This window comes from Aspergillus versicolor (assembly GCF_001890125.1).
Source record: "Aspergillus versicolor CBS 583.65 unplaced genomic scaffold ASPVEscaffold_8, whole genome shotgun sequence".
NCBI classification, from domain to species: Eukaryota; Fungi; Ascomycota; class Eurotiomycetes; order Eurotiales; family Aspergillaceae; genus Aspergillus; species Aspergillus versicolor.
The window spans coordinates 251,349-266,240 of NW_024467531.1; the positions used below are offsets into that span (position 1 = coordinate 251,349).

General features: G+C 50.5%; 7 protein-coding genes across 7 annotated transcripts; 4 read left to right on the forward strand and 3 right to left on the reverse strand.

Annotated features, from left to right (window-relative positions):
• The first annotated feature begins 118 nt into the window (after positions 1-118).
• On the forward strand, positions 119-2,541 carry ASPVEDRAFT_806839 (enhancer of polycomb-like protein 1). Its single transcript, XM_040816906.1, has 4 exons — positions 119-531; positions 646-1,131; positions 1,196-1,492; positions 1,546-2,541. Exons 1-4 carry the CDS (start codon positions 373-375, stop codon positions 2,305-2,307), a joined length of 1,704 nt encoding a protein of 567 aa, XP_040670436.1. The 5' UTR covers positions 119-372; the 3' UTR covers positions 2,308-2,541.
• A 234-nt stretch (positions 2,542-2,775) lies between these two features.
• Positions 2,776-4,471, reverse strand: ASPVEDRAFT_86058 (ribosomal lysine N-methyltransferase; the record flags this gene model as incomplete). Its single annotated transcript, XM_040817775.1, has 4 exons — positions 2,776-3,264; positions 3,322-3,549; positions 3,609-4,258; positions 4,321-4,471. 4 exons carry the CDS (start codon positions 4,469-4,471, stop codon positions 2,776-2,778), a joined length of 1,518 nt encoding a protein of 505 aa, XP_040670437.1.
• A 360-nt stretch (positions 4,472-4,831) lies between these two features.
• kae1 (O-sialoglycoprotein endopeptidase) lies at positions 4,832-6,162 on the forward strand. Its single transcript, XM_040808737.1, has 2 exons — positions 4,832-5,271; positions 5,344-6,162. Exons 1-2 carry the CDS (start codon positions 4,920-4,922, stop codon positions 6,093-6,095), a joined length of 1,104 nt encoding a protein of 367 aa, XP_040670438.1. The 5' UTR covers positions 4,832-4,919; the 3' UTR covers positions 6,096-6,162.
• A 454-nt stretch (positions 6,163-6,616) lies between these two features.
• On the reverse strand, positions 6,617-8,500 carry ASPVEDRAFT_807499 (putative Snf1 kinase complex beta-subunit Gal83). The gene is made up of 3 exons (XM_040816920.1): positions 7,496-8,500; positions 6,823-7,420; positions 6,617-6,762 (listed from the first exon to the last, which is right to left on the reverse strand). Exons 1-3 carry the CDS (start codon positions 8,254-8,256, stop codon positions 6,715-6,717), a joined length of 1,407 nt encoding a protein of 468 aa, XP_040670439.1. The 5' UTR covers positions 8,257-8,500; the 3' UTR covers positions 6,617-6,714.
• Positions 8,501-8,887: 387 nt separating this feature from the next.
• ASPVEDRAFT_44216 (uncharacterized protein) lies at positions 8,888-9,851 on the forward strand. Its single transcript, XM_040813005.1, has 2 exons — positions 8,888-9,358; positions 9,413-9,851. Exons 1-2 carry the CDS (start codon positions 9,182-9,184, stop codon positions 9,722-9,724), a joined length of 489 nt encoding a protein of 162 aa, XP_040670440.1. The 5' UTR covers positions 8,888-9,181; the 3' UTR covers positions 9,725-9,851.
• A 635-nt stretch (positions 9,852-10,486) lies between these two features.
• Positions 10,487-11,752, forward strand: ASPVEDRAFT_86062 (alpha-mannosyltransferase; the record flags this gene model as incomplete). The annotated part of the gene is made up of 1 exon (XM_040817776.1): positions 10,487-11,752. The coding sequence occupies one exon, from the start codon at positions 10,487-10,489 to the stop codon at positions 11,750-11,752; it is 1,266 nt and encodes a 421-aa protein (XP_040670441.1).
• A 439-nt stretch (positions 11,753-12,191) lies between these two features.
• On the reverse strand, positions 12,192-14,578 carry ASPVEDRAFT_86063 (protein kinase COQ8; the record flags this gene model as incomplete). Its single annotated transcript, XM_040817777.1, has 3 exons — positions 12,192-13,282; positions 13,333-13,618; positions 13,673-14,578. The coding sequence occupies 3 exons, from the start codon at positions 14,576-14,578 to the stop codon at positions 12,192-12,194; spliced, it is 2,283 nt and encodes a 760-aa protein (XP_040670442.1).
• Between the last annotated feature and the right edge of the window lie 314 nt (positions 14,579-14,892).

Here is a 14,892-nt window from a genome sequence, read left to right on the forward strand (position 1 = left end):
TCTGTCAACAACTTGGGTCAGGAATGCCAAGCAAGGTATGCCGGGGCTGCATTATTTGATATTCCACCCCGCACTAGTCCTAAACCAGTTAGTGGATTGCGCCCCCTGAGGACGCACTGGTGCAAACATGCCAGTGCTTTCACTGCTTTGGGGCAGAAGAGGCCAAATCAGCCCCAGCACTGAACGACAACCGGCCGACCAGCCGAATTTTACGAGATTTCAGCCGTCAATATCAACCACCACCCATCTCTGGTCATCATAAAAATACGACTACGCGATTTTACATGATCTGAACTTTCTATCGACACCAATTTTGGGCCTACCCATGATCGCTGCGGTCGCTGAGCTTTCAACGCCGCCCCAAACGTTCCTATGACTCGTTATGGCGGTTTGGGTAGGACGCGCCCAAAGAAGCTCACCACCAAGGCGTCTATTCCCATTGTTAGCGAGCATGAGATAGATGCAATCGAAGAAGAGATTCAGAGTGGCCTACAACAGATCGAAACTGGTGTTGAAAAGGCCGAGGAGTCTGTAAGTTCCCCCTTGTTTAGCACATCACGTGATGACCACCGTCACGATGGTGCAGGCTTTTTCATGAAGCACTAGCTCCCAACCAGCCCATGCTAACGCATTTATTACGTATAGGAATTCCATTTGCAAGTTGCAATAAATGCAACAGCACAAGGAAAAGTCGTAAATGAGGCTCATATCCCAACGCCGGAGACCGTTCTCAGTAACCTCCAATATGACGAGCTATACCCCCCGGTCTTCTCGCAACCTGCGACATATATTCGCTTCTCCTCCACAGTGGAGGATTGCTGCGGCTGCCCGTATGACATGACCGAAGAGGATGATGTATTCCTGAAGATCATGAACGAAAAGCGGGACCCCAACGACAGGTGCACAGAAGACCAATTCGAAGAAGTCATCAACTTCTTCGAAGAAACTGCGCGATTAAAGCAGCCGTTTGCATCGGTAGATAGCCCGCCAGTTTTGAGCTTTTCGGACATGCAAGAGTCCATGGATGCAACCGTAGAGGATATCGTAAGGCGATTTGCCAAGGACGTATATGAGCATTGGAAGACATTGAGGACGAACAACGGCAATCAATCATTACTTGCCAACCTGAAGGTACGCACCGCCTCCTGCAAAGCATGATTCCAAAAAGTCACACATTGCTGACATGCATATGCAGTTCGAAACTGGTCAAGATACAGATGATACAGATCCTTATGTCTGCTTCCGCAGGCGTGAGGTTCGGCAGATCCGCAAGACTCGCGGCAGAGATGCCCAGAGTGCGGACAAACTGAGAAGGCTCAGGAAGGAACTGGAAGATGCTCGTCAACTGGTTGCTCTTGTGCGCCAACGAGAAGTGGCGAGAAGAGAGATGCTGGCGGCAGAGCGGCATCTCTTCTTGCAGCGGGCTGAAGTCAAGGATATGAAGCGGAAGCTCAATATCAAGGACGATGATGAGGACCTCATCAACCAAAAGGTACGACCCATTCACAAATATTTGTCGTCCTGTTCAGATGCTAATGCAACAAGCAGCCCAAGAAGAAGCCTATGGAGGCACCACCCATGCAACGCCCAGCGGCAGCGCAGCTTCGTATGCCACAAAAGCCTGGAACCCAGACTGCGGAAGACCTGCAGCTGCTGGAGGACGTCCAAGCGGAGAAAGAAAACGAAATTCTCCGCGATATCAAGGCGAACATCGCCAAGCATATCAAATGGAACGAGGGCTACGTGGACTTCACACGTGCTCCGCTCTCACCGTCTCCTGAAAGGACATTTGAACATTCATTCCGTCCTGCGATCACAACGCAATTGCCAACTCCCCCATCCTCAGATTCTTCCGAAAATATGTTGGGTTCAGCATTAGATACCGCAAGTCACATATCTTTCCGCGATAAGCTTGCCGCACACGCTATGATAACGAGCGAGGATGCCAACAAAATGCCTTCGTTCAGAAGACGTATCGGGCGTGGCGGGCGTCTGCTGATTGACCGGCGTAACCTCGCTTCTCGATGTAGAGTGGAGTTAGACGACTGGAAGGCAGACAGATTCAAGTTTGATCAAGAAGATTCAGACGAGGATATCGACTATGAGATGGATCAGTTTGATATTCAGATCATGCAGAATCGGGCAATCATGCTCGCCAAGGCTCGAGACCAAGCACATGCTCAGGCACAGGCAGCGCAAGCACGCCGGCTGCAGGCTGAACAAGCCGCAGCCAACAGCTCAAATCCGGGGCAAACTATGGGATCGAATCCTGGGCCTGGCGCCATTGCCCCGACAGCTGAAACTTGAGCCGGGCCTCGTTTTCTCCTCTCCTTTCGAACCCTTTTTGAACTCCCTTTCCGCAACATTCTCGCGTCGACAACTTTTGACCATCATCTTCCTCCAAACCCCAGTGTACTTTTACTCCCTTTATATTTTGCTTCATGGGGCCCCTTGATTTTTGAGTCCTTTTTCCGCCACAAACCCTTTCCCGCTTGGATGTTGCAAAGCATTCGAAATTCAGGATAACGTCGCTGATGATTATTTTCCCCTTTTATGACGACCTAAGATTATGCGATGTTAGTGTACATAGCTATTTTTCTCTCTCCCTTTATCTCCTCATTTTGCAGCCGATAGGTCGATGGACCTTGTACGGATAGTTGGGCTAAGAGGTCAGCAACGAAGAAAGATAAAAAACAATTAATAATATGTATCAAAAGTGGAAAATATAACTTTTCTTCTGAAGATGGTCGATAGCATCGTAGGATCAGTGAGGCGTTAGGTTCTTTGGGCTTTCGTTCTCCTTGAATCATCACCGTCTTCGTTTGCGGTCCGCTTCGTAGTGCCACCCTCAGCATTTCCCAGGTAGGTATCGACCTTGAGCTTTACAAGTTCGAAGACCTCCTTTTCGCCTATTCGAACCTGTGTGGCCATTTTTCGTCGTCGTGAAGACCCTTCGAGAGGGCCAGATGCTTCGAGGTGGTAAAGCTGGGCGAGGAGTTCACGATCTTGCTCTATCGTTGTGCTGTACCGTCCCTGGCCCATCACAATTGCAGCACGAAGGAGTCTTGCTTCTTCTTGACCGAAGGTTGGCTTAGGTGGCTTCTGCTTCTCCTGTTGACGTGCGAATTGTTCGGGTGTCAACGTCAGGGTTTTGAGGAGCACGGCCAGTTCTTCTGGTATGATGTCGGTGGCCGCATCATTATCAGAAGGCCTAGGTATGTCATAGCCATCATCGAGAAGTTCCAAGTTCTCGAGCAGTTGAAGCTGTGAAGGTGTTAATCCAATGTGTAAAACGTGAGTGGTAGTGAAATTGCCTATTACCCGTGGTTGATTTTCGATGTCAGAATCGCCGAGACCCGCAGCGGCGCACAAAAGGTCGAGTGAGAGTTCAATAACGTCGTACGGAGCGTAATTATCAGTAACGTAACCATACCGTCTCAGAAGATCAGCACGGGGGATTTCTCCGTAATCGTTGAAAACCTCCTCCCCAGCTCGGATGGGCTTGATTGCCTTCATCACTAGTGATTCTTCTTCCTGGAAGAGGCGCGCCTATGGATTGATGTAAGTGGAGTGCTGAAAGTATATACTGATATAAGTGGGGAACTCACGTTATTTCTGTCCGCATCCGCATTGAGCATATCAGCAAGAGGAACCATGCCCTTGGAGGACTGTTCTTCTTCCTCGTCGGTGAGATACCCATCTTCACCATCCCGCTCATCCTCATTCTCCGGTTTCTCAACATCAAAAGCGTAGGCCATGATTAGAGATCCCATTATATGAGCAAGGTTCAGGAGTGCCTGGGCACCCGCATCGCCGTCATACGAAGCGAGGCCGCTAATAGGAGGAAACAAAGAAGAGTTGGCTCGAACAACAGGAATGATAGACTCCAAAATGGATTCCTCAGCCCCTACTCTCCCTATTTTTTCAACAACAGCGCTCCCCTGCAGCTCTTCAAGTTCCGCCGGCGACCAGAACATCAAGGTGTCAAAATTCTGCGGCAAAATCCGGAAATACGGTGCCCAGGTGGAATTATCACCTTGAAGACACTCGTATATCATGACAAGCATCAGAGACAGCCATGGGCCGAGCTCTTCTAGGTTTTGAGAGAGTAGACCTTTCAGCTTCGAATTGTGGGTCGAGAGGACGAGATCTCGGGGGATAGTGAAAAGTTCTTCGCCTTCGAGAATATCGGATTGAGCCACTGGAGGGAACGAGGGTATCGTATCAGAAACAAGGTAATTTTTGGATAGAAGTACAACTGAATAAAGTCGACGGCAGACCGCTGGGACGAGTTTTGCCTCACCCAGGTGGAGAACATACCGACACCTCTTCCAGCAGCGATTGCTCTCAGGTCAGCTATATTTATTTTTGAATTCACTGACACACCAGGCCTAGAAGACAGCCATGCAGCAAACTGGTCTGACTGGAGTTGGAAGTTGCCAGAGTCGGAAAAGTGGGTTGAGGAGGACATGTTTTATTAACGAGGATTGTGGGCGAGCAAAGAAAGAAAACCACGCCAGTCCCTCGGAAGATGAATTTGGGGAATCAAAAGAGGTGGATAGCAAATATACAGAGGTATAGAGATATTAAAACGGACGGAAGTGAAGATTTTGCCCAAGAGGGGGGAGAATAGAGAGGAGAAGAGGAGAAGGAGTGGGCTGTTGTTGAGTTGTCGGAGTAGCTTCAGTCTAGTTGATGGGTCTGGTTGTATACCGTCGGATAAACGCAGCGGCGGATTTGCCGTGGCTGACCCAGAGCAGGCGAGCCAATCGATAAGGCTGCTGATAAGAAAAAACAATCTCCGACCTCCGCCCGACTTTGCCCCTCCATACCGAAATATAGCTATCCAACTTATCCAATTTGATGCTATTTGAATAATTACCACACTGTGCACTCCATATTCCTACCTACTATTCAAAATGATCGCCATCGGCCTCGAGGGCTCCGCCAACAAACTCGGCGTGGGTATTATGCTACATCCCAAAGATGGAAGCACCCCGCAAGTCCTCGCCAACGTCCGTCACACCTATGTCTCCCCTCCTGGAGAGGGATTTCTCCCCAAGGATACAGCAAAACACCACCGGGCGTGGGTTGTAAAACTCGTCAAGAAATCTCTCAGGGAAGCCCATATCTCCGTCGACGACGTGGACTGCATTTGCTACACAAAGGGTCCCGGGATGGGAGCTCCTCTCCAGAGCGTGGCTGTGGCTGCCCGGATGCTAAGTCTACTATGGGGCAAGGAACTAATTGGTGTCAATCACTGTGTTGGACGTATGCGCTCCTACCCCAACTCTCGCTGCAATGCAGAGTGAAGTTTTGAGCTAACACTGGTGGTAATTGTAGATATCGAAATGGGTCGCTTAATCACTGGCGCATCAAACCCAGTGGTTTTATATGTTTCTGGAGGAAATACCCAGGTTATCGCATACAGCTCACAACGGTACCGAATTTTCGGGGAGACTCTTGATATCGCCGTGGGTAACTGCCTCGACCGTTTCGCGCGCACGTTACACATCTCCAACGACCCAGCACCGGGGTATAATATTGAGCAACTTGCAAAGAAGGGGAAACAACTAGTCGATCTGCCATACACAGTGAAGGGCATGGACTGTTCCATGTCGGGTATTCTGGCTGCGATCGATGGACTCGCTGCGACATACGGGCTGAACGGAGAACAGAAGGACGTGGAAGAGGAAGAAGATAACACGAGGACGCAAGATACACCCGTAACAGACGGTATTTCGGAAAACCGGAAGCCTACACGGGCAGATTTATGTTTCTCGTTACAAGAAACTGTATTCTCAATGTTGGTTGAAATTACAGAGCGCGCTATGGCACATGTGGGATCGAAGGAGGTTTTGATTGTTGGTGGAGTCGGGTGCAATGAGCGACTACAAGAGATGATGGGCATCATGGCTCGGGATCGTGGCGGAAGCGTTCATGCGACTGATGAGAGGTTCTGTATCGACAATGGGATCATGATCGCGCAGGCCGGAATACTTGCGTATAAGACCGGATTCCGGACACCGTTTTCAGACTCCACGTGCACCCAACGATTTCGGACAGATGATGTTTTTGTGCAATGGAGAGACTAGATAAACAAATATTTACTTTAATTAAACAACAGTTGCCAGGTTTAATCCATTTACATTCAGGGTATACCATTAGCTCATCTTCAATTTACCATTTTGGTTAAGACAGGGCAATGAATCAGTCATTCTGATATCTATACTCAGATGCCTAGCAGCTAATATTGAGCCGTTCAGGCACCTCGGCACTCTAGCATGTATATGAGAAGGCAGTTTATCCCAAACATAGGGTTAAGTGTTTGGAGGAATGAGAGGAAATGCGCATGCAAACACCTAACCAACCAATTTCCTTGATACCATGGGCGTTTTCAAGGTGCCAAGAATTTGAAGGACTGTACTGCGTGCCATGACCGCCCGTTCCCATTAACCGCATCCGCGGCTTGCCATTAGAGTGGACTCCCAAGTCTGCGTCCTCGGTAGGTGTGGTCATGAGACGCAATGCAAGCGCCTTGAAAGGTTTCAAGGAGGCTTTTGCCAATGACTTTGTTCTAGAATGCTGGGGTGATGGATTCCTTTCGACGCAGATTGTCTAAAAAGGGTTAAAGCTGACTCGTAAGGAAAATACGTGTTGCTTGTGCCGCGGTGCCTAGATACAGGGTTTGGGGAAACCGAATATAGTAGCCGTTTATTCACCGATATCCCCCGTTGGCTTGTACAAGATTGTCGTTACGTACTGCAAACAAGCGAATCAGTAAACAGGTCCCATCTTTATTTGAAATTTCGAAATCGTTACCTTTCGTTTATATCTCGTTGTCACACTGGTGGCTAATACGCCGTTTTTGATGCTGCTTGTGGCGAGATGGTTCAGCACGGTATGATTAGGGTTATTGAGAAGACTGCTGTCATCTTTCATGGGTGTGGTGCCGTTTAGGATAGACTTCCCAAGGAAAAGTGGAAGGCTTGGTGGCGTTGGCCCGTCGCCAATGATGCTGACAGCTTGCTGGTAAGGTGCAGTCTCCTCGTCTTTGTCAAGATCCAGGAGGAACTGTGGGATGACACCACGGAAATCTCCGATTGGGATTTCCTCCGGTTCCTCCTCCTTTTCTGATTTATCGTCGTCAATGGCGGACTCGGTCGATCCATCCGCGACTTCATCGAGAGCTACTTGGGGTGGGTTGGTACCCGACGGCGATAACGCCCCATCACCGTCCCTCCCCGGTCGATTTAAGTCGTCCGCACTAAGTTCGATATAGTTGACCAGGTGATTTGTAAAATCGACAGCGGTTGGGAGATTGTCCGCGGCGCGCATCTCACCATCAACAATAAACTTCAGATGGTGCGTTCCCGGGCGGAGATTTAACTTGGTGGAAAAGACACCAGGGTTGTTTTCACTGGACAAAGGCGGATTGATTAGTTATCGTTGAAAGAAAAAAAAAAGTATACGTAGCTATTCAACAGTGACAAACCTCTTATGAAGCCGAAACTTCTTCTCCCAGTTAACGAAAGTTCCCGTTACGTAGACCTTGCTACCACCAGATGTCCATTCGATGGTTGTGGGAACAGCTTTTCCCACACCGCTTGTAGTATATGGCTGGAGTTCATCCACAGTTTCTTCATCTTCGATCGTAGTCATGTCGGGATTGGCCGTGGCGGTCTTATCACTCGGTGCCTGCGCAGGAGCGAGGGGACTCGCATCGTCAGGCCCGCTAATAGGTGATCCCGGAGTAGCTGAAGCATCACCAATCGGCAGAGGCATCCTGGGCGGACGCTGGAGATGGTGGGACGCACTATAGTACATCTTGTGAGGCGGGGCCGACGGGGTAACAGCAGATTCGTACGGGTCGCGTCGAGCAGCTGCGGCGCGAGAAAGAGGGACCTGAACAGGGTGGGAGGGATCGGGAGATCGAAGCTTCGAGGGAGGAGAAACTGTCCTCTTGGACTCGTGGGGATCAGACCGATCTACGGTCCGCGTTGGCGAATCTGCGACATTGCGGGTCTGCAGGTGCCGTTGGACAGAAGCCTGATTTTGGGAGGACGATTGACCAGTTGCAGTTTCTCTTGAGGCAGATGCATCGGCTACGGGCGCTTTGGTGGTGCTGGAGGGTCCGCTGGGTGAGGGACCGCGAGCTGCTCTTTTATCACTCGTCGATGCCGTCAGGCTCGAGGTGCCCGAAGTTACCGGACTCGGGCCGTCTCCGGCAGGGCCCTTGGAAGGGTTATTGCCCATCTTTAGGGGGCGGAGTGGTGGCAGAAATATGCGATAATCGAGGAGGGACCGCGGGGCAGGGACGATTTAGACTATCGAGTCGGAGTCCATCAACTTCAGGAGGACCGCGGGGCAGAGCACTAAACAAGTCGAGACGGACAAACAGGGTTGCTCGGTGAGTCAAGGAAGAGAGTGTGGGGAAACAAAGGAAATGAATAGTCTATCACGTATAAACAGGGTACACATGTGGCAAGAAACCCGAAGAGCCGGGGGAGGGAGCGCTGGAGTTGGCAGCAATTGGAGTCTGGAGATGATGTCGATAATCTCTTGATATGGTCGACCCCGGAGTCTGGCCAGAAACGGTCATTAGGGCTTAGGGTACGCTTCTTCAAGTAAGGCTTTATGTATTCCGCAGCAACCTGAGCATAATCCGTAACTTGATACAGGATACTATCATACTCTGGGTTTGCTTTAGCTGAGCGGCGCGTATCTCGTGGGGCACAATACACATGCTGCCTTTGCGCCTGTCATACGAGTTACCCAGGCCAGAGTCATTCCGCCGCCCAATCGAAGGCTTACTGAACCAGGATCTATGCACTGTCCCCAATTTGGCCATAATTCCTTTCTGCGAGAGAGAGAGTCTTCAATTTCCATTGGGATTTAGCCTGTTAGGCTTAAGGGCACCCTCCATACTTGACACCCGTTGTGTACGTATCGTACGCTCATATCGCTCGGCGCCAAGACTTGGGCCTTCCAAACAGGAAGTCGCGACTGTCCTGCGGCATCTCCGGGCCGACTTGCTGCTGGAACTTGGAACTGCAACTGTTACCCCCGACCTCCTACCAAGTGAATGTCAAGTGTCTGCATCATCACTGCAGCCCCCAAGGATTTGGTGGACAACCATATCGGCTTCCAGGGTCCCTGATCATGAGCTAGGCCTGTACCCATGGGCTTCCTCTCCGCTTTGTCAACGTTCGCCTCCATCGCCCTCGTATATCCCGTTTATTATGTAGCGTTTTGCGCATACTTTCTCCTAAGCCTTGTGGCCTCTCCTTTTGTATACCTGGGCTCGTTATGTCTGTGGCTGGTTCTCTTGCCAGTAAAGATCGTGCTCAGCCTCAAAGTATGAGAATCCTCTAGGGAGTCATCAAGGAGACTTGAATTCTAACAATACCAGGCGCTCTTAATCTATCTCGGGGTGGCTTCACTGGCTGGTGCTGGTGCGGCTTTGTTGCTATACTCAATAACGACCCTGGCTATTGATGCATTATTGAGTCGCGTTTCAAGCCCTCCAACTGTTGCCCGCCTCAAACCCAGGCCGGCGCATCGTGCAATCGAGGGTATCAAGCGCGAACCCTCCAATGGCTTTGCGGAAAGCGATGACTTATTAGCTAATTGGGGCTGGAGTATAGGCGCCAATCCCCTGAAGAAGAGTGGATTGGTGTCTGAAACGATCTTGGAAGAAGAGAGCCAGGGTTCTGAGATCTGAATAGCATCTTACACCCCCCGATCTTACACCCCCCGCCAGCGTGTGGACTGATCCGAAAATTTAAGGACATCATATAAGTCCCTCGAATCATCTCTTCTACGGTAGTAAAATAGATAATGAATAATGGAAATGGAGAACTAGGGCCTGGATGCTGTGGAGCTGGGACAGTGTTATGACGTATACTACTGGCACTGGACCTGGCTGGTAAACATCCTTAAAATCCATCTCCATGGAACATAATTCTCTGGTAGGGACATGGTTCTGATCCCCTGCACTCCTCAATAATACCACTTGCGACTAGCTGTAGTCCTGTTGTTTGCAGCATATCCTCGCGTCCGTTTTGTTCACCAACTCCTTCACAATCGCTTGACCATCACCTCACCGTCCGGCTCGGACAGCCTCTCACTTCCATCAATTTCTATCGCTAGAGGAGCAATCTCCCCCAAAGTGCAGATATTAAGTCAATGAAAACTTGCGTTACACCGGCACTGATTTAGTCCACAACCGGGCTGTTAGGACAGACTTTCCGCGTCCTTGACCACAATGGTTCCTCGGCGGCCAATTGCACGATTACGCCTGTTGGTGCTTGCAGCAGCTCTGGTGGTGTTTTACCTCTGGTCATTGAGCAGAAGCTATCCACGCTCATCTCCCAGTCTACCGGGCACTTCCTTTAATAATGCCCACAGTCAGGTACACCAGCCAGTAGCGCTGGGGGGTCATATTCGCTTTTGGAGCCAATTCCAACCAATCTTAATTTCATCCATGCCAAAATGTGATCCACCGATGAGGTTAGGAGAAGCACCTTCGCTTAAATTTGAGGAATCAGACCCAGTCAGCCGGCCGGAGATGCTGGACATGCTACCGGACGAAGTCGAAGAAATGAAAAACGCTCACGCCAGATTTGTTGATTCTATGAGCACGGTTTCGCCTCATCTGCACTATATCCCGAATACCAGGGGAATAATCTCCACGGCGGGGGGGCCATACCTTCCTGTGTTGGTCATCTCATTGCGAATGCTCAGGCGGACGGGTTCAAAACTACCTGTCGAAGTCTTTTTAGCCAACGACGATGAATACGAACCGCAAATCTGTGATGCGGTTCTTCCATCTCTGAATGCACGATGTGTTGTGCTCTCCCATATACTAAACGCAGCCCCGAGGATTATAGAGATTGAAAGCTACCAGTTCAAGCTCTTCGCCATGCTGTTCTCCTCATTTGAAGAAATCCTCTTTCTAGATGCCGACTCATTTCCGATTATACAGCCGGAGTCCTTATTTACAAATGAACCATTCAGATCAAGAAACATGGTTACATGGCCCGATTTCTGGGCATCCACCGTCTCATCGTACTTCTATGAGATCACATCCCAGCCAGCGCCTAGCCCCGGAAAACGAGTCCGGCAATCCAGCGAGTCCGGCGAAATCCTTATCTCGAAAAAAACCCACGCCAAAACGCTTCTCCTCAGCGCCTACTACAATCTCTGGGGCCCAAACTATTACTATCCCCTTCTCTCCCAAGGCGCCGCCGGCGAAGGCGACAAGGAAACTTTCGTCGCGGCCGCCATGGCCGTCGACGAGCCCTACTACCAAGTCAAGACGGGCATCGTAGCAATAGGCCACAACTCAAAGGGCCACCTCGCGGGCTCCGCAATGGTCCAATTTGACCCAACAGAAGATTATGCACTCCGTGGATCAGCTGTTAAAGACATTAGAACTAAAGGAAAGTCCGAGACGCCACGACCCTTCTTCATCCATGCCAACTTCCCTAAATTCGACCCGGCTACCATATTCCAGCCGCACGAGGTCAATCCTGCATTTTCTGATGATGGGAGCTATTCACGGGCCTGGACGAAACCGCAAAGCGTCATTGAGAACTTTGGATCGGATATCGAGAGGCACTATTGGACGGAGATTATGTGGACGGCTTGTGAGCTTGAGAATAAATTTCGGTCATGGAAGAAGAAAAAGAAGATTTGCAAGGGTGTGAAGAAGTATTGGAATGCGGTTTTTGCGAAGGGGAAGGGCTGATTATCCGATGAATGCTGTTCATATCATATTCCATCCTTACAGTGTGGGTGTACTAGCCCATGCGGGAATGAGCCCGAGGCCTTATCTTCGATGGTCTATGTTCAGGGGTATATATTATATACTGCAACGGTTGAAGTTGGTGGGTGGCAAGCGTCACTGGAAGGCCATTGTTGCACCCACCCAGCTTATGCACTCTGAGGAAACGTTCCTCGAGTTTCATATAGTAGGTCTTGACCAAGGTCTTATTCAGTACTGACAGACACCAGCAGTCTGAAGGTATACCTCCATTGTCTGAACAATGGTTTATATATTCATTAGAGTAGTGTTACAACTAATATACAAAGTGAGTGTAGTCTTTCTATACACATAATCGTACAATACTTATACCTTTCGCCCACACTCGGGTCCTATAGATAAGCCGAAAAGGGCTAGTTAGGTACTACTTACTACCGTCTAGCTTCTCCATAGCATCCTTGAATAGCTCTTTACAGCGGACTTTGCTACCCAGCCTTGCGCAAAGCAAGAATGCCCCGCTCAGCTTCCTATGCAGACTGTATGTCTCCTCAGGCGGTGGTGCTAACCTCTCCCTTATCATAACAGGGATTAAATCCCGTACGCGGTCTGTGATTGTCTGGTCTTGGAAATCATAGACATCGGGCGACGAGTCCATAAATGGTTCTGCGAGGGTGAGGATTGAAGATACGTGGGCGTCGACCATGGCGCGAGATTCATGGCCTGTCAGGTAGCCTAACTCGATGGAGAGAGTGTGGCATGTCTCTCTGTCTGATCGCGAGGCAGCGAGGAGGGTTTGGACATATTTATCGATAAAGCTGGAGGGGTAGGCTCTTGAGGCACCGAAGTCAAGGAGCTCTAGATTGTTGGTCGAGGCGTTGTAGAGGAAATTTGTCCAGTTAGGGTCTGTCTGCATGTATTTGAATTCGGTGATTTCACGGAGACACAGACGGAGGATTTGGGTTCCAATCCAGTCGCGCTGGTCTTGTGTGAAATTTTGGATCTTGGTGACGGCTATACCGTTGAGACGCTCCATTGTGAGGACGTTTTGGCCAGAGGCTTCGGGGATGATCTCGGGGACGTGGAAGACGGGGTCGTCCTTCAGGAGCTCCCGGAAGCGGTTCCCGCATTCGGCTTCGCGGGTGTAGTCGCATTCCCAGGCAAGTTCCGTTCGGGCGTTTGCAATAGTCTTGTCGAGGTATAGACCGCGGGGGAGGATGCGCGACGCCGTAAGAAGGATGGAGAGGTTGTTGAGGTCCGAATCGATGGAGTCAGCGACACCAGGGTATTGGATCTTCACGGCTACTGGTTGTCCTGTGCTTTTAAAAACGGCTCCGTGGACTTGACCGATGGAAGCGGCTGCCATCGGGACTTCCTCAAAGGACTCGAAGAGGTCCCGCCAGTTAGGTCCCAAGTTGTCCGTGAGGACCTTATCCCGTTGGTAGGCTGGCATATAATCTGCGCGGTCCTGAACTCTTTGAAGAACCTGCTGAATCGAGTCTGGGAGCATTTTCGAGTCTGCTGTAGTTAGTAGCAGTCCATCTAAGAGATAATACCGTGGGGCGTACCTTGGAAACTAATCATTTGACCAAGCTTCAGAGCAGCGCCGCGCATTTTGGATAACTTGGCCACGAGACGCTCCATGTTCCCTGCGCTGAACATGAGTGATCCGGCAGCATCTTCTGCATTCCCCGTCACTCTGCGAAAACTCTCACCGACGGCTCCAAAAGCCATCGAAGTTGCGAGGCCACCATACTGCCAAAGCCGTCCTATTCGGGAAGACGGAACTCGCGATTCAACCATACGATAGACATCTTCCTCTTTCTTGAGTTCTGCAATTACTTCCGACTCTATCTGCACGAAAGAGTGAGTATCTATACCTCAGATTCGTGAAGCGTGACAATTTACCTTCGAATCCGACGGGACGATATCCTCCACAGCCGTCGGCTCAATGTTGCCAGTGCCTCGCGTATCAACTTTCTCCGCAGCACCCTCTCTTGTGCCCAGAGAACGGAACCTCATGTCTGCTGCTGCTTTCCGAGAGAGTGTTCTGGCAACTTTGGGGCTATGGAATATGTCCTTCATCATATCTTCCGGGAGTTCCTGCTCTTGTGCTGCGGGCGACTGGTAAGTCTCCGCGTTTATATCCTCATCAAACCCGGTCTGTGCGGTATTCGTAGCGCGTGGTAGCTCGACTTTAGGCAATCCGGTGCGACCAGCAGCGGGCTCTAGCGTAGGATGGTAGAATTCCTCCTGCTGTGGGCTCACTTTTAAACGGTCCGACCCAGCATTTCCTTCCGTGTGCCTCCCAGATGAAGCTTTAACAGGTGATTGATAAACTTCTGCATTTATATGCCCATCTAAACCAACTTGTGTATCGCTTGCCGCCTGTGGTACTTTCACTTGGGGTGTCCCGGCGGGCTCTGCAGCTGGTTCCCGCGAAGGCTGGTAAAATTCCTCCTGTTGTGGACTGACACCCAATTGACCTTTCACGTTATTTCCACCAGTGCCGGTAGCTGATGCGGGTATCTTAACCCCAACATGAGGTTCGTTCTGCGTCCGAGGGGAGGGTTCGGAGGGATTTGCGGGGGTTGTCTGCGGCTGAGAAGGGGTGTCGTCGAAACGTTTAGCAAGCGCCGCAGCAGCTTTGGCTGTGAGAATCAAGCCATCCGTCTGGTTCTTGATACCCTTCGTAAGGGAAGACGTCCTCGTAAATACATCGAGCTGTCGTTGACGCACTGCGAGGTGCTTCGTCGCAACTGACTTGGCGACATTCAGGAATTGGATAGCGTCGAGTAGACGCTTGCCTGACATGACTTCAGTGCGCCAATAATAAACCAAAACCAAAGCTCCAATATTCGAGAGACCGTGATTCACCGTACTCGCATGGTTGAGTTTCCGCCTAGTTGTACCTTGCCCTGAGGATGGTTTTGACGCTTGAGCTTATTTTGTCTGGCCGCATTCTGCCGCCTGTCGCCGCCTCTGCAGTCTGCAGAACCACCCGCCGGTTTCGGTCCTGCAGCCCCGGCGCGCGGGCCTTATCAGTCGATTCCTTATCAGGAAAAGGTGGGAGAACCCACCATGATGGGTCTGCGAACTTCCCAACTTCCAGGCTCCTTTTAGGCTCT